The sequence below is a fragment of the Euleptes europaea genome, chromosome 1 (assembly GCF_029931775.1).
Source record: "Euleptes europaea isolate rEulEur1 chromosome 1, rEulEur1.hap1, whole genome shotgun sequence".
NCBI classification, from domain to species: domain Eukaryota; kingdom Metazoa; phylum Chordata; class Lepidosauria; order Squamata; family Sphaerodactylidae; genus Euleptes; species Euleptes europaea.
This window is the reverse complement of record NC_079312.1, coordinates 164,963,805-164,981,559: the sequence shown is the minus strand read 5'-3', so window position 1 is coordinate 164,981,559 and position 17,755 is coordinate 164,963,805. Positions and strand designations below refer to the sequence as shown.

The 17,755-nt window shown below is 45.8% G+C and overlaps 2 protein-coding genes across 2 annotated transcripts; both read right to left on the bottom strand.

The window, feature by feature from the left end:
* Positions 1 to 1,859: 1,859 nt before the first annotated feature.
* HOXC8 (homeobox C8) lies at positions 1,860 to 4,421 on the bottom strand. The gene is made up of 2 exons (XM_056863151.1): positions 3,950 to 4,421; positions 1,860 to 2,359 (listed from the first exon to the last, which is right to left on the bottom strand). Exons 1-2 carry the CDS (start codon positions 4,383 to 4,385, stop codon positions 2,067 to 2,069), a joined length of 729 nt encoding a protein of 242 aa, XP_056719129.1. The 5' UTR covers positions 4,386 to 4,421; the 3' UTR covers positions 1,860 to 2,066.
* A 7,221-nt stretch (positions 4,422 to 11,642) lies between these two features.
* On the bottom strand, positions 11,643 to 14,584 carry HOXC9 (homeobox C9). The gene is made up of 2 exons (XM_056864835.1): positions 13,868 to 14,584; positions 11,643 to 11,913 (listed from the first exon to the last, which is right to left on the bottom strand). Exons 1-2 carry the CDS (start codon positions 14,424 to 14,426, stop codon positions 11,666 to 11,668), a joined length of 807 nt encoding a protein of 268 aa, XP_056720813.1. The 5' UTR covers positions 14,427 to 14,584; the 3' UTR covers positions 11,643 to 11,665.
* Between the last annotated feature and the right edge of the window lie 3,171 nt (positions 14,585 to 17,755).

Sequence of the window (17,755 nt, the reverse complement as noted above, 5' to 3'; positions counted from 1 at the left end):
GAGAATTTTGGTTTAATGCAAGAGGAGGTGCGGGGGGGGGGGGGCTGAGAAAAGATGCAGTATCTAATATTTCGTAGTAAATAAGGGAGCACACAAGTTTTAAGGACTCAATAGTAATTTGGAATGTACCCACAGAATATGAAGAGTGGGGTAGGTGAGTAATCCCTGAATCCTTAGAAAGGAGTAATTCCATCTTCAAGCCATGTGTGGGTGTCGCATTGTGTTGTGTTACTAAAAGGTCTCCTTCTGTGGATCAATATGCAGAAGCAGGCATGATATTTCCCCTCCCCTCTTTGTTTACTCAGATGACATCTAGATACCAAACCTGAGGAAATAGCATCTTCCACCGATTTCCATGGACCTTGGTTTCCAGTTCCCTTCTTTTAAGATCTTAATCCTCTGAATGTGCCTGTTTTGAACTGTTTTGAACAATTCCACAACTTGAACGTTTGAATGGTCCTCTACTGATGGAGTTTATGGGTCCCAAGGATTGTCCAGCTATTTTTCAAATAAGTCTCAATTCATTTTTTTGCCTCTTTTTATTGTTTATTTACGTAATGTCTCACGTATACAATACAAATCCACGGTTGCCAGAATTGGCTTTCTGGCAGAAATTGCTACATTCAGAGTTTTGAACACGCAGAGAACTATGGTTTACATAAAACAAATGACATTTTTTTTGTAATTCGAGCATGTTGCATCAACAGATAAGTCAAGACAAATAGATAACTATACATTCAGTGCAATTTAAGTCCTAAACTACATTATAAGCACAATAAAATAATACAATACTGTGCGTTCTTATCTAGGCAGTTTCAGTTGTTGGGAATTAAATTTACCTTTCTCCAAGAAAAAAAAAATTAAGCAGCAACATACGACAACAAAACCGCGTTACAAATACTTTCGAAGCATGACTCCTTCTATAGGTAGTGATAAGATACATTACAATGTGGGGTGTGGGGTGTATTTTTTTGTATTTTTATTACTTATTCTTATTAATTTCTGCTACTTAGTAGCTTGCATGGGGCATTACACCACTCTCCTTTTCAAAAACGATTTCCACCTAGTTTATTTATTTACTTACTCATTCCCCCCCTCATCTGTGTAAGCCCCCACCTTGTTGCTAACAGAATATTATTGCAGGTTTCCCATTAGGTAGTATGTTAAGAATTTTGAGCGCTCACACAAGTCCTATAGTAAACAACGCCCATATAAATCATTCCATGGTTCCACGTTCTTCACAGCTCTCCAATGCATGTTTACTTAGAAGTAAGCCCCCCCCCCTGATATGGGGTGGGATTTCCCTTCCAGGTTAAGATGCATAGGGTCGCAGTCTTCGCCTGCCAAATAACATGGCATATATAGGTAGACTGTATGTACAGATATATTCATAGGTAACTAGTAAGCATGTGGGTCTGTCTTCAGGCACATGTCAAGCCTCCATCTCCCCGCCCCCCTCCCGCCCCAATTGTCCTTCCATAGGTACAGATTGAGAGCTAAAAGCAAAAAATCATAAAAAAGGACTTTAACGTGGAAGAATACATAGGTAGATAGGGTTTTCTTTTTTAAGACTAAGCATTAAGCATTTTGATTCACTTCTACCCTCCCTCTGGGCCCCCGTTATATGATTAAACTTGGGGAGCAGACAAGGGCGAGAAGAAACAGGAATCATTTCCTACTCCCAAACAAATACACAAGAGTATTTGTGGTTTAGAGTTAGAATAGAGCAAGGAGCAGGGAAGGGGTGGGGTCACGGCTGGTGGTGAGGATTGTAAGGTCCAGTTCTTTGCGAATAGGTAATGCTGGATCCGAACTGGGTTGTCGTCAGTCCAGCTCTAGATTTATTTTATTGTAAGCCAAAGAGGGGGAAAATTGCTGCTATAGGAGGAAGGGGGGGACTAGGGGAAGTTCTATGACAATAAAAAAGGGGGTCTACAACTGTTTGACAGGTAGTTACTGTTCTGTGTGAGTCTCTCCATTCTATACTCTATAAAAGCGAATGACCGTCGTAAACATCTCGATTTATCATCTGCCATAAAATGAGGACTTCAAGGAGCTGAGCGAGATCAGTCCTTGCTTTCTTCTTTCTCCTCTTCTTCTTTCTCCTCTTCCTCGTTGCCTTCCTCCTCCGCTTTCTCCTCTTCCCTGGCCCCGGGGAGTTTATCCTTGTTGTTTTCTTTCTTCCACTTCATCCTCCTGTTCTGGAACCATATCTTGACCTGCCTCTCGGTCAGTCCCAGGGCGTGAGAGACCTCGATGCGCCGCTTCCGCGTCAAGTAGGGGTTGAAGAGGAACTCTTTCTCTAGCTCCAGGGTTTGGTACCGGCTGTAAGTCTGCCGGCCACTGCGCCTTCCGGGAGCTGGAGGGCACCGGCAACAACAGCAAAGAAGAAGAAAAGAACTGGTTAGGCTCTTTGCTCGGATTCTGTCTTTCTCTCCCCTGCAGACAACTTACCACTCCCCCCCCCCCGTCACTCCAAGTCCCCACAACCTTCGGAGCATTCCAGCAGTCCAATAAAAGAAACCATCCCCTTTAAATAACATCGAGGCCAGAGAAGCCGACCTTCCGTTCAGTCTCCGACACCCCCCCCCTTCTCGCAATATTTACTTTTTAACCTCCTGGTGCAAATCTCACTCTTTAAAATATAGCCCCCTCGCTTCTCAGTCTTGGTTGGTAGCCCTCAAGACGCAGATTTCCCTACCACTATTTTGTTTGAATCTAGACTAGACTTCTGCTTGGGGGAGGGGGTGTTTTTTGCACCCCACACGTAGGGCTATAGGAAGCCCTGAGTATAAACATTGAGAAGATACCCGTAATATTATTATTTTTTTAATTATACTATACAATAAAAATGCTATGGTATCTGTCTCTCTGTATATATGAGTGCATGCACAAATACCTCCGTGTTTATATAGACAGTGTACCCACGCACATATGCATATATACATATATACATACAGTACTCTAGCAACACCCTACACAAATCCTACCTTATCAGTTTGCCTACTGGGGAGGGGTCTGGTTTGCAAAAACAACTTTTAAACCTTTTATTACTTCTTCAGACTCTTATTTGAAGCTGTTCTGGGCCACGTCCTAGCAATGTTTACAAGACTGCTGTGTCCTAAAGAAAGAAGAACTGGGTTCTAAAGAAAGCTATTTTCCCAGTTAAAGCAACTGACCTTTCATGTGAATAAACAAATCTGAATAAAGAGAGCAAAACTTGTTCTGGGTAAGTGTTATAGTCTTGGTAGAGCTGCCTTAAAGTTGAGGCCAATCAATTGTATATTATTACTATATTACGTATATTATTGCTATTAATATTTTTTTATTTTCTTTCTGAGGCAGAAGAGTCTAGGGTTATCTCCCTCTTTTCCTGCCTTTTTTTTTTTTAAAAAAAAAACCGAACAAAGTTGCCCTGTCAAGTCTCAACTTTTTAATTTCAAGGATCCTTCCAAATATCCTAAACGGTCTTAAGCAATGCACACAAACGCCCCCCTCCCCAAATCCTCGCACCTTTTAGCCCAATACGTCAAGCGGTTCAGAAAAGCTGTATGACATTTTAGGGGGGAAAGGCAGCGTATTATGAACATGCTAATAACCTCGTGGGAGCTGTATCTTACTGCCCTCCTCGAGGCAAGCCATAAAAGAAAGTTTTACTTTATTGTGATTAAAACCCAGAAATCACCTTGCTGGCTTTCTAAGCCAACTGCACCCTTGTTTACTTTTTTAAAAAAGGATCCCCCCCCCCTCAACAGGAAGAAGAAACATTATCACAATCGAACCTTCTATCTGCCTTTCCCTGTCTCTTCCAAACACAAATATACCCCCCTCCCTCACCCATACCCCTTCCTTTCTTTCCCCGCTTAAATAAATTAGAGGAGTAATTTTTTTTTCCAAACGCATTTAAAGAAGAAGGAGGGGAAGGGGAAAAAAAAAGAAAGATCCTAACCGTGAGGTCTCATCCATGGGAACATGAGGCTGGGAGAAGAATTTTGATTTAAATGTCCTTGTCCCTCGCTAGAGTTACTGTTGGAAGAGGATTTACAGTCAGGATATTGTACCACGGCCGCCTCTTGCTGGGCACCATAAAGCGATTGCCGGGGCAGGGCTTCGTATCCATAGAATTTAGACGCGTCTCCGTGGCACGCCAGAGCACACGGGTTCTGCTGGTATCCCGAGTTGGAGATGCTGGAGGTTCCGTGGTGGAAGAAGTCTTGGACGTGGTGTGACGGGTGCTGGAAGCTGGGCGCCGTGGTGCCCGGACCGTAGACGAGAGCATGGCTCCTGCTGACACTTTGTGGGAATCTGCAGTCGTAGTAAGTGGGCTCCAGCGACTCGCCGCCTTTGTACTTGGAGAAAAGAGGATTTACAAAGTAGGAACTCATGGCTTTCGCATGAAAGGAGGAAAGAAGCCAACCTTTTTTTTTTTCTTCCTCTCCACCCTAAAAAAAAAAAGGTCTTTAATGCTTTAAAGAGATCAGTGCTAAGGAGCCTCGCTCTCCCCTCTCCCTGGACTCTGAAAAGTCCTGGTTAGTGGCTGGTTGTGGGGTTTTTTTTTGTTTTTTTTTAATGCGCTCTCTCAAAGACGTTTCATAGTGCCTGAGTGGATATGGCTCCTTATGCCTAATGCTCTTGACTTCTCTTATATCCGTCGATAGGTAGAGCTCTCTCTCAGTTTCTCTTACTTGTTCCCTTCCCTTTAACACCACAGGCAAATTCCTCAAAATCCCGGTGGTAAGGCGCTCTCTCGCTCACACTCACGCGATCTGGATTCATCAATCCACCCCCAGCGAGACAGGCTCAGGAAGAAAATGACACGGAAATCGGGGGGTTTCGAGCGGGGGTGACGGCGAGGTGAGAGAAGCAGCCCTTCAGGAGGAGGAAAGAGGGGGGAACCACGCACACCCTCATATCTGGTGAATGAAACGGGGTTATGAAAGGTGCGCAGTAATACCCTTAGGTGCTCCTCTCTCTCTCGCCCCCCCTCCCTATGCAACGGAGCCTCTTCACTTATCTGAGCAAATACATGCGCCGGCGAGGTCAATTTAGGTTACTTCAACAGGTAATAGGTAAAGGGAGGAAAAAAAACACCAACCCAGATCAATGTTTGTGTTTGGGGGTGTATTTTTAGGTGGCCACCTAAGGGGCACCGTAGTGCTAAGGGGACCCCCACCCACCCTTCTCAACTATCGCAGTTATGTGAGTGTCATGGGGGGGGTCATATGATGAGGCAATATTCCCCTCTTTTTTGTTAAAAAAAAGTGAAGAAAACAATATGGAAAGTCCATTGATCTCCCGAGGTGCGTTATGCCTGTTCCTTTTATGTATATATTTTGCCTTGAAAAACGAAAAATAAAGATCTCAGGAACACGATTCTCTTTCCTTTCTTTCTGTGGGCCAGTGGGGGAATACTCCCCTCTGGAAATAACTGGAAGGCGTCTCTTGAAGCTGGGGCTGCTGGATATGTCTTGCCCAAGGAATTAGAGGGGGGGGGAGGATATCCAATGTTTGCTGGGATGGGTGAGTGGGTGTAGTAACTATCTCGCCCCCCCTTGCTATTACTTAAATGTTGGAGGATTTGTCCACATATCTTGTGTGTGTGTTATGCACGTACTGGGGGAAACCAGCCCTGTTCAGCCGGTACTTTTCTAACTCTACAGTGACCATTGGCTGAAACCATTTTTTACGACTGCGTTAGAGAGTCCGGGCCATTAAACAGAAGCATTAAAAACCAGGAGCCGTCCTTCTTTGTAAGAAGTTTTGCAAATTAATATTTCCTGAAGTGGGTTTTTGAAGCTCCTTAAACATGACAAAAAAATCAAACTCACTTCTATAAATTAACTGTCCGCCAGGCCCCTTTGTAAACTCCTCAGGAGCACCCCCTCCCCCTCGAAATCTCTTCTAGGGTTTCTCCACACACACACACCCCATAGCAAGTAAATGAATTTCATCGGGGGAAATAAACCCAGACTGAGGAAATCCCCACTGTTAGGAAGTGTGCAAAACCGTAAAACACTCTTCAGAATAAATCTATGGACGTAGGGTTTCCTCTCAGCCCCCTCCCCCCTTTGTGAACTAGCTTGAATTCCTGCGTTCTTTGCCTACTTTGGGCAATAATAACACCAAAATCTGTCGATAGGTTGTAATCCCCCCCCCCCAACAAACGTGTCCTCTGATGAGGGAAAGACCTTTCCCATCCAGTTCACCCAAATAAATAGCATTCTTCCCCCAAAAAAACCGTTTCCAAAAGTAGGCTTCCTAAGATTCCCCCACCCCCGAAACAGAGATGCCGAGGACCTGTTTATGCCCCCCACTTCTCTCTGTCTTGCATTAAAATGCAATTAAAAAGGTCTCACACTCACTCAAAATAAAATTATGGTCCCCCCCCCTCCCCAGTCTTTTTTAAAAGGGAAGGGCCGGCTTGCCAAACGGTAAAGGAGAAAATGATGTAGCCCATGCTCGGGAGCCCCTGAACAACCGCTGAAACTCCTGGCAGGCCTTTATTGGAAGATAAGAGTCAATAGGGCGCATTGGCCAGAGGTTCTGCTGATCAATACCGGCTCTCGACTCTGGAAATCTAGTAGCGAAGCCTGTCCCTTTTGATTGCAACAGAGTCAGCTTGAGGAGTTCGATTCTCGCGTGTGTTGTTGTTGACCACCATTCAATGAATCCCGGGGAAGGCAGAAAGTTGCTAAATGGGCATTTCCTATCATCCACCCAAACAAAAAAACCTCCCAGCACATAAAAAGGTAGGTTTGTGACATTCTGAGACATATAGTATGCTATTTTGAAAACACAGAGAAGACACTGGTCACCCGCAAGTCATCCATACAGAGAAAGCATTTTGATAACATTCAATGAGAAGCCATCAGTGTGACGTTTCAGGTCGCTGGGGAAAAGGGCTCTTTGTTTCTGCCAGGGACGGGTTGTTCGTGTATGAATATGCGTGAAGTAATGCCCTTGCTTTGTACCCCTGACGGAGTTGCCTGTTACTTTTTAAAACAAAGGTCCATTGGACACACCACACCCATGTAAGATCTGCCAATAAGGGGGTCTTCTTTAACTGCGCTTCTCAACGAGACTGGCCTTAGCTTTGCTCAAGAAAAATGGACATCAAGCAGATTTTGCTACTCAGCATGCATGTACTTCATATGGCCGAGGGTCCTAGGCATTTCATTTACACATAGGGCAGGACTGTACAATTATAGTTTCTGTGTGGTTCCCTCCCTAAGAGATTCGTTTACCCAGGCGTATTTTCGCTCAGTCCGGGTCTGACGTCCTTTTGCAAGGTAACGTTAATACAGTAGCAGGTGAGGCGACTTTCTATACATTATTTGTTGAGCTTTGCTTTCCTTGTAGCCTGCAAGAGAGGCCTAAAGGTGTTAACCTGGGGCTTTGTGAGTAAAACGGCTAATCGCGTCTAAGATTGAGCAACAGCGCCATCTTGCGCCAGATTTTCCCAAGGCACAAAGCCTCTGAAACAAAACCTTTCGGTCAAAACGTGGAGAAAAGGCTCCCCACCACCCAACAGCCCCCCCCTTTCCCCCTTTTTTTACTCCCCCCTCCTTCCAAGCTTTTCAGTAAGTGCATCCGATTCGGCCCAAAGGGAACCAAACACAACCAAAATCGGATTTCCACTCAAGACTGGCCATTTTGAATGTGATGGTCTCCCGTCACCTTTCCATTAATCAATCAACCGAGCTGATTTTTTTAATCAACCAAAAATAAATAAAAAAATGGGAATTTGACTTTTTTTTAAAAAAAAATGTCACCGCAGGGCAGTTGCTCATTTTGTGACTCCCTCCCCTATCCTACCTTAAGTAATCACCCATTGTCATAACGATGGCCACGAAGCACACACACACACACACACATGCGTGTAACACACACTTACGTGAATGCGCCACCGAAATGCAGCCGTTTCTCTTATCTCTCCTACCAACCGCTGCCTCTCCCCCCCCCACCCCCCACCCCGCCGGGCAATGTTTTAAAAGATTTCCCTCCCTCTCCCTCCCCTGCCAAAGGGAGGGGGTGGAATGGGGGGGGGGATGCGTCTGTTGTTTGTTGCTGGTAGACAAAACATTCCAATAAGCCGGTTTCAAAGAGAAGAGGCACCCACCTTATTTAAACCATAAAACAATTAAGGCCAGACGTCTAGCCGGTTCTGTGGTCCTGTTTTGTTCCATTCTATTCAGCGCACACAGCAGTGAGACAAACAAGAGCAGTAAAGCGGGCATTTTTGGGCTGCGGAAATGTACCTATGGGTTGCTTTCAAAGCCGCTGTATCCTTCCTGTCTTTTTGTTGTGCTTCGTCTACAAAAGGGTCGTTTTTTTTAAAGCTGTGAACAAGAGAGAAAGTCTTTCTTTCTCTCCACACTGAGCCCCAGTATCTATCTATCTATCTATCTATCTATCTATCTATCTATCTATCTATCTATCTATCTATCTATCTATCTATCTATCTATCTATCTATCTATCTATCTATCTATCTATCTATCTATCTATCATGGCCTGTTTACATAATGCACATACGTTTACACGCAAGTCACACAATGCTCATGCACTCAGGAACACACACACACACATACGCCTGGGTCATCCACAAGGGACCTACAGTTTGGGGGAGGGATATGGGGGTAATGATAGGATTTCGTCTTTGTTTAAAACATAGCCAAGCCTGCTGGAATGCTCCTCTGCATGGGGGGGGGGGGGGAGAGAGGAGATCCAGTGATATGGTCTTGCCTAAAGCTATACTGTCCTAATGCACATTTGCCTGAGAGTAAGCCCATGGCTGTCAGTGGGAGTACTGTGCAAAAAAGGCTCACGATCTTGCACGCCCTTCATCGAGAGTCGGTCCCCCTTTAGATTGCAATGGGCTTACTTCCGAGTAAAAGTGCCTAAGGAACGCACACGTGGTCGCTGGAGTGTCTGCCTGCACGTGAAAAGCCTTGCACGTGAACTGAAACTGTATTCTGGTTTAAAACAAAGCGAGTCAGAAAGAGAGAGGGAGAGGGAGAAGGGGAGGGGGTAAGAGAGAATAACAGTCTAATGGAGACAAAGAGAACATAACTTACATTCTTTTCGTCCCCATTAGCTCCAATGGGAAATCAGCCCTGCTGAAGACTGTCGGGTAGGGTGTGGGGTGGAGGGGGGGGGAGGAAGGTGAAAGAGATAGGATCTTTAGTCATCTTGAAAATGAGGTTTGTGGGAATGAGGGGGTACTACAAACAGGGTGAAGGATCAAAGTTAGTTTTTTTAAAAAACCACCAGTATTATGGTGGACCGTGTAGGTGGGGATGAAGGTTGTAAGGAGAAAGGAAAGGAAAAGAGACAGAAGGGATCCTTCTTGCATGCTTTCCTTCTGTCTCTTTTCCTTCCCTCGCATCTTCAACCGGGACAAGCTCAAAACCCGAAAGGTTACAAAACCATGATCATTCGATTAAAAAATTGGGTTCTATTATGGGCAGGAGGAGGGGGGGAAAGAACAGCAAGAATAAATAAAATCGTCCTGATTTTTTTATTATTATTTAATTCCTCCCTCCCCAATATTGCCTTCCTGTCCCTTCCCAATGCCTGCTCTTCCTGGATGCTCAGTGAAGGTTTTGGAAGGACCTTGTTCGGTTTTGTGGACTGTAGCGAATCGCCTCCACCCATTCCCCCCCCAAGGGGGAGAAAAAAAACCCATTCTGCAGTAAATTAAATAAATACAATTACAACCCAATGCGAATGGAATCAAAAGGCATTACATGGTGGAAGGAATCGAGTTGAGGAGCAGACTCCTACCACATCAGCGGGGATAATGGCTTCCAGATTTTATTTTATTTTATTATGAATTGTTTTGCATTTTATTTATTTCTGGAGAAGGCTGGATCCGGCGGGCAAACCTCAAGCCATGATTACCTCGATCTGTTTGTCATTAGAAAGGTTAAAACGCTGCTCGCCTCATTTCATTAAAGAAAGGAGCCCCCATAACGAGTCGTTATGAAGAAACATCTCCCGGCTGCTCGTTTTTTATGCCTTGACTTTCATTTAGCGAGCCCTGGGAAGCACCGCGGAGACAGCCACTTGTAGGAAAGGCGAAAATGCATTGTTAAAAAAAAGAAACAAGGGAGAGAGAGAACCCATAGCCTTCCCCCTCGACTCACCCCGTGTAGCTTAACTCGCTCTTAAGCAGTACAAACATCTGATTTTTTTTTTTTGAACAGTATTAGACTTGCCTTCTGCTTGCCAGAACAAGCCAGGGAAAGCTCTTTGTGCAGAAAGCGGATTTTCTTGAAAGAGGGGTGGGCCGGCGGTCTCCCAGCTCTAGTCTCCACTTTCTTAGTGTTAAAAAAAAAATTAAAAATCCCTTTTTATTTTGTTGTCGATCGCCCTTCCTCTCCGATTCCCCCACCACCAATATGCACAAAACATTGATTGATTTGGGGGGGGGGGTTCCTTTGCTACTGCAACGTAATGAGACGGTGGGGTCCCCAAAGCAACGCAGGAACACGTTTTGGGCACTTTTATTGATAACCCGGACATGATTCGACAGCTCTCTCTCAGACAGACAACCAACGTTAAGAATATTGCTGTAAGCAAAATGTACCTACCACACATATTTAATCTGGGTACATATAGTTTAATTGCCCCGGGGTCATAAATTAGTACAATTAATTACCCCAGACTAAATGTGCAGCACACAATTGCCCTTACTCGAAGTTCTCCTTTTTACGAGCCTACCTCTGTATAGATACAGATATAGATCTATGTACAGGGGAGGAGAAGGAGAGGGGCAGAGAAAGAGAGTAAAGTGTTCGGAGCGGAAGTTCGATTCTTTTCCTGTTCCATCTGGCTTCCTGAAAGAAGGGATCCCTCCCTTTTTCTTTTTCTTTTTTTTGTTCCAAGGGATCCTAGATTATTATCACTGCTGATTTCTATGGGTTTATCTTGGGGGGGGGGGTGTTCTACCTTCAAGACTCCAAGGGTTTTCCCACCCTGGGGGGGGGGTGTTCTTCCAGTGCAGTTTCAACCAAATAAAACAAAAAAGACACCTCGATTAAGAAACTTTTTTCCTCTATTTTTTTTGTGTGTGTGACGTTAGCTATATACAGAAAGCTGCTCTACCACAGCAAAACATAACAGCGTTACAGAACGGTTCTGTGACAATCAAAAAAGACACCAATAAGTACACCGGAAACGTTCCACACTATGACAGAAACATTGTTGGGAGCGATCACCCCATTCCTTTCGTCTTCTTCCCCCCCTCCCCTGGTTTTGTCCTCTTTCCTTTTGTACAAAATATGCAGCCGCGAGGTCCTGAAATAATAATTAAAAAAAAACCTGGATGAATTTAAGTTACCAAATAAAATACTAAAAGCAAAAACACACAAAAAAAATAATTCAAGTACTTGGTTGTTTTCTGAAAAGAACAAAAAATGTTTATTTTTTTTAGTTGCAGTTATTGTTCTTTTTTTTCTTTTGTGTGTGTGTTTTTAATAGAAAAGCACTTCTTTCTTTCTTCCTTTTTTTTTTGTCTCTTGCTCCAGAACGGTTGCTGTGTCGAACTAATTCTAAACACTCATCTGCACACTGAAAAAAAATAAGTCAGCCACACTTCGAAGCCCAAAGAAGAGCTGAGCAGCGCCGGGGGTTTCTCCTTCCGCCGGAGGGACTCGGCCAATTTCACTGCTGCTCCTTCGAATCGGTTTTCTCCTTGTTCATTTTCTTCATTTTCATTCGCCTGTTCTGAAACCAGATTTTCACCTGGCGCTCCGTGAGATTAAGCACCCGGGCCACCTCGTAACGGCGGTCCCGGGTAAGGTACATATTGAACAAGAACTCTTTCTCCAATTCCAGCGTTTGGTACTTCGTGTAGGGACACCTTTTCTTCCTCGTGGAGCGCGCGTGGATCCAGTTGGCCACGGGGTTGTCTGGAAAAGAAGAGTCGAGGGGGGGTTTAATATAAATCTGTACCGAGGCGTCTCTTGCCCCTCCTGACAGTTAGCTGGGGTTCCCCCCCCCCAAGCCATTCCTAGACAATAATTATCCTTGCATGATTAGAATAGGCGTCCCTGCTTTTGGGGCAACAGCCGATCATTTCTGAGCTGACCTTCAGGGTAGTTTAAGGGCGTATGTGTCCTTTTATAGGAAGTGAGAAGGTGCCATCTACAGCGTCGCTGGAGGCAACCAGCCATTTTCCCTTGCAGCCTTGGGCTGCACCCTCTTTCTGAGGATTATTTCATTTTTTCAAATAGGTGACCATCGTCTCCTACAAGCTCCAGGTTTAAAAACAAAACTGGAGCGAAGAAAGGGGTTTCAAAACAACGCGCTGGTGCACGTGGAAACAGGCTGGAGTCATCCAAGAACATAGTCATAAAAAGTCAAAATTCCCACCACTTCACAGGCCCATAAACTCTGTTTACAACCATTACTCTCCAGTCCTCTCTGTATAACCTTCCTTCTCCTGGAACTGCTAGAACTGGGGGGGGGGGGTAATATCTGGAGAATGCCCCAGGATAAGCTGCTGGGCTCCAAGAAAAACATCACACACACACCCCAAGATCCTCAACCACCTTTTTCTTTACTAAACCTCTCGACAACTTTGTTCGAGGGAAACAAACCACACGTCTCTCTAAATTAACTCTTTGGTGAAGTTGTGGAAACGGACGCATGGGTTCCTAATTCAAGGCTACTGAGCCTCCTTCCTTTCGCCTGAATCTACGATCCTCCAGTCTGTGAGCCTCTACGGGCTACCAGGGTGTAAACTGTGTCCACCCACAAAGACACAAAAGTTATGAGGACCAAAGCAGCATTTGATCGGGTTGTTAGGCCTGCAGGCGTTGTAAACACCTGGTATGGGAATGGGACTGCGGGGTTGGGGGTGTGTGTGCACAGAAATGGACACACACGTGCAAATAGACATGAATTGGCGTTAGTTCTTGGAGGGCTGGTGGCTGCAGCTTCCACATATTTTGTTTGCAATGTCCGGGCTCCCGTCTATTGCTCAGAAACAGTTGGCCAGGCTTAAATGACTTAGCCCTCTTAAAAAAAAAAAAAAGTGAAATTTATACTGTGCAGAAGAATGATGACTTTTAAAACCAGGAAGGCACAAAGTCCTTTCAACGCCCTGCTTTTTAACAATAACAACAACAAAAACTATGTTCAAGGGTATTTATCCTTTTGCTCCTTTCTGTGGCAAGTTGAACTGCAGAACACTTTCTGGAAATTGCATGGTCCACAGCTCTTCCTACTGAATCCCCCCACTATCTATCAATCTCCAGGGTCTATTTGTACTTTCCCCAGACCAATTATTTAGCTTTGGATAATCTAACATTAGTTTTCTTTCCCTCTCCTCCCCCCAGCCTTCCCCAGGACATTCCCCTTTGGCAAGAGGCACCGATTTTATGAATCATGACATGAGTGTGGGGCATCTACTAGATCCTCTGCCCCCCCCCCCAACACACTTGAAAATATACAAAGGAAAATTATTGTCTTTTTCACATACCCAGGCTATTGCATTCACCCACCAGCCCGACTTGTTCTTCGAAAACTCAGAAGAACCCAAGCGAGAGCTGGGGAGGTTATGAATATTTGATCAAACCCATGGATTCCCCTCCTCGAGACACCAACATAGTAATCATTTTTTTAAAAAAAGACTATCTCTCTTCTCCTGCCCCTCTCCCCCAAAACCAGACAAAACGACCAGCAGTTCGTATGATATTCTAAGTTAGTTAGGTTTTTTTTTTTTTTAAGCCTGTACATTTGGAGTTTCGAGGCAGGGACGCCAAGAATTCTAAACAGCAAGGTAATTCCTTTTTATTGAGTACTGTGCATGGGGCGGCTATAATGCCATCCCGGTTGTAAAGAAGAATGACTTCGACTTACTAGGGTCCAATTCGGTCTTTTCTTCTTTGTGTTTGTTGGAAGCGATGGCCTCAGATTCCGGGGAGGGAATAGTCTGCGGGGTTCTGTCCCTGAGATCTCCCGGGGATCCGTACATATACTCCGGATAACTACGTCCATCCACCGGTCCGCAGTCCCTGCGGCCGTGGAAGGCGTCGGGTTTAAGCCCGTAGTGCCGGCTGCTGGCTGGAAAACCTGGGAAGGAGACCGCGCCGGAGATAGGCTCCAGCCAAGTGCGCATATATCGGGTGTCAGCTCCAATGTGAGGCTGGTGGGTATACGGGTGGTAGACCACGGACGACTGGGAATGCACGGGCGCCCACGAAGTAGTAAAAACGGCCGGTTTGGGGGCAAAGCTGCAGGATGGAAAATCTGCGCACTCCGGTACCAATCCTGAAGGTCTGGCCGCGGCGGGGTGCGAGCCAGTCGCTGGGAACCTGGACGCCAACAGTTCTTCGCTCTCATGACTAATCAAGGAATCTACATAATAGTTGCTTATGGGACCCGACGCCGACATTGTTCCCCCCTCTTTTACATTCATAAGATTATTGTATGAACTGTATGTGTACTTTTTATCTTCTCATAGAACAATCAGGGCAGGTAATTATTTTTTCAGCCTTTCCCAGCGCGCCATTGGCTCCCGGCGCTCACGTGATTGTATTTACCCAAAAATACAGCGTAGATCAATCCGCAGGTCTTTTTTTTTTTTTCCTTCTTCTCCTTTCCTCTCTCTCTCTCTCTTTCTGGATTTTTTTTTTTTTTTTGCCCTCTTAAATAGCGCCTAGGCACCTTGGGTTTTCCTTTAAAAAAAACACACACACACAACAGCAACCAACCACCTCTTGAAATAATGCAGTTATTAGCAGCAGTTGGATCTTACGTGCCATTCCGCGGGAAAGGCGACTCGCTGGCTCCTTGGCTGGCGGGCTCTGCGACCAGGTTTTGCCATAGCCCTGCTGTTAATGAGCGTGCAAGGTAGCTGGTGTAGCAAAGGTAGCACAGGAACTATTTCTTGACGCAATTTGTCTCTGTCTGCTCGCCTGGCTCGCTCTGCTTCTACAGCTTGTATTCTATAATGGATACATTACATGGAATATCTTTAAAGGAGGAGAGGTGGTGGTGGTGGGGCGGGGGTCGCTTCAAGGTCCTGCCAGAATTCTGCTGCTTGCTGGCCCCCCTCTTCTGCACCAACCCATGAATGGCTATGATCATTATATTTCCCCCCCTCTTTTTTCCCCTTTGCCTGAAAAAAAGGACTTTTTGGGGGGTCACCAGTACTGCGATGCCCAGTCGTCAGCCTACTCGAGAGCAAGGAGTCTGGTGGTCATGTGCTCTTCTCTCTGGCTCCTGTGTTGTATGTATGTGTGTCTATTTTAAGAGGGTTGTCTGCGTGTGGATACAGACCCTATTCATGATACCTATCGAGGATGTGCGGGGTGGAAGAGGATGACCTTGTCAAACACGAGTGGGGAACCACAACAAAACAACAACAACACAACAGTCGTGTTCCTCATCTTTGTATTCTGGGAGAGGCTACGTTATTGGGCAAGTAGTGGCGGATGCTTTTATGTCCTTCAATAAAAAATTTTACGAGGATCATTTGATTGTTCATAAATGTGTCGTTCATTAAATAAAACAGGGCGAGTAAGTTTCAGTTATAAGGTAGCTGGGACCGAGGGACCTTTCGCATAGGCGGATAACAAGCAAAAAGTGCATGATTTTGGGAAAGATCCCCCCCCTCGTTTCCCTGGCTTTATGAGCAGAGTTCTTTTGGAAATGATCAGGTCATGAAACTTTCTGTTTACCAAATCGATTGCAGAACTTGGCTTCTTTCTGTCTTTCTTTTAAAACAAAAACTTTCCTTGGCGAAGTAAGGTGGATGAGCCTCTCGCTCACACTTGGAGAAGTCTGGAAGGAGGGTGCTCTGGGGAAGAAACCTGCAGAAGGAGAAAACGTCCCCCCCACCCCACCCCAAACACAGAAACGCAACAACAACACGGAGAAAAGACGGAGCAGAGGGGTTTGTGGTGTTGTCAAAGAGGATGCAGCGTTTCCCAGTGTGATACAGCAGAGGCGATTTGGAGCGTGCGGTACATTTGCGACAGAGAGGGAGGGGAAGGCACAAGAAAAGTGTGAGCAGAGAAGGTTATGGAGGTTTCTTCGACAGGGGGAGAAGGCAGAGAAGGAGAGCGGGGGGGGGGCATGTGCTTCCGAGGGACGCAGCATCCACTGGCGACTTTACACCAGCCGCCGCCTGCTCAGGTCCCCTTTTCGCACACTAGCAGATGTATTTTGCACCAAGCTTTGGAAACCAGAAGGCTGGGGAGGAAGCAGGTCCAGGGGAGATCCTGGCAAGTCTCAATATTTTCCCCCTCCCCCTCCCCCCCCCTCCAAAGTCTCTAGAAAAGTTGCTTTTGCTTCCCAGTGGTTGTAGATTTCTGGCAGCATCTTCATCCAGCAGTCCTGGCTAATTCTGTGTCAGTTGGAGCCGGTGTCGAGAAACAGCCTTTCCTTCCAGAAAGGGGCACCCTTTAAATAGAGCTGGCTGTGGAGGTGCTGCTGTAGAGCCCGGATGCGTGCTTGTGTGTCCGCCACGCAAACCCCAAATTTGAAAACAGTCTCGCTGTGTGTGAAACCCGAACTAACCCTCTCCTTTCCCTCACTCTCCTCCTCCTGTTTCCAACCTAGCGCTTTATGAGAGTCCTTTAAGAGCGATATCCCTACAGGGGAGTAATGCGTCCTCTGGCCTTTCTGGAGTGGAGTTTATCTGTCAATCAAAAGTATCCAATGGCTTCATGTAAAAAAAGAAATGTTAAGAGAGAAGGCGGACACTCAGCCTGGCGCTGGTGTTTTTAAAGACTTCGTTTAGGCAAGAATAAATATGTGTTGCAGGGAGGGACACACGAATCGCTCGAGTTGCACCGAAGAGATAGAAAATTCTCTCTCCCCTCCCACCCTCCAAAAATAAATAAATCTTTGTCGAAATCTTTGCTTCGACACAGAAATCTTTCGCTCTCTTTGAAACTGGCACTCTGACGAATACACCGATGAGAAGGAAAAGGTGTGTGGGGGGGGTAAAGATAAGACAAAGCAGGATTGTTTCCTCCAAAGGCGAGAAATCTAACCTAGAAAATGTACACACGGATGGCTTTTCAAAGCCGTGACAGTAAACACCCGAACGGTCACCTTAATGCAAACGAGCAAGGTCATTCAAATATCAAATCATGGAAGGGGGGGGCAGTTTGAGTGTTACTCCGAGTAATACCTTGAAGCGAAACATGCCTTTTATTTACAGTGAAGCCCGCCCGACCCCCCCTCCCATCCATTCCCCCGCCGCTGCAGGTTGCTCCTTGCCAAGAATCCTATAGAGCCGGCGGTGGGGAAGGCGCCCTCGTTCAAGGGGCCTTGTGCCCGAGCAAAGCTGCAGCTGGAGAGAAGGGAGCCGGTCGGTCAGTCTGCAAACTGGAGGAGGACATGCCCTTAACACCAAGGGCTCGGAGCCTTTCCCGGGCTGCCTGGACAACCTCAGGAGCTTGGAGTGGGACCTGTGGAAGGATTGCTCAGGCAGGCTTGGATACCTCCGTGGGCGAGATGCGCAGAGGAAACTTGGGTTGACCTTCGTGGAGAAGAAAGGCATCATATTCGGAAGCATCCCTCTTTGGGAGATGGATTTCCAGCTGCGTTGGCATCAAGGTTTTTTGGGTGGTGACCTGCAGATGACTACATCGCTACACCCTCTGAACGCCCTCTTTTTCATCCAAATCTTTGTCCCCTTGACGCAAGACTGTCAGTTCCGAAATGATGGGACCTACCATACCAGCCATTTTTTTTAATGGCTTGTAAATATATATATAGATTGTAATGCCTCGA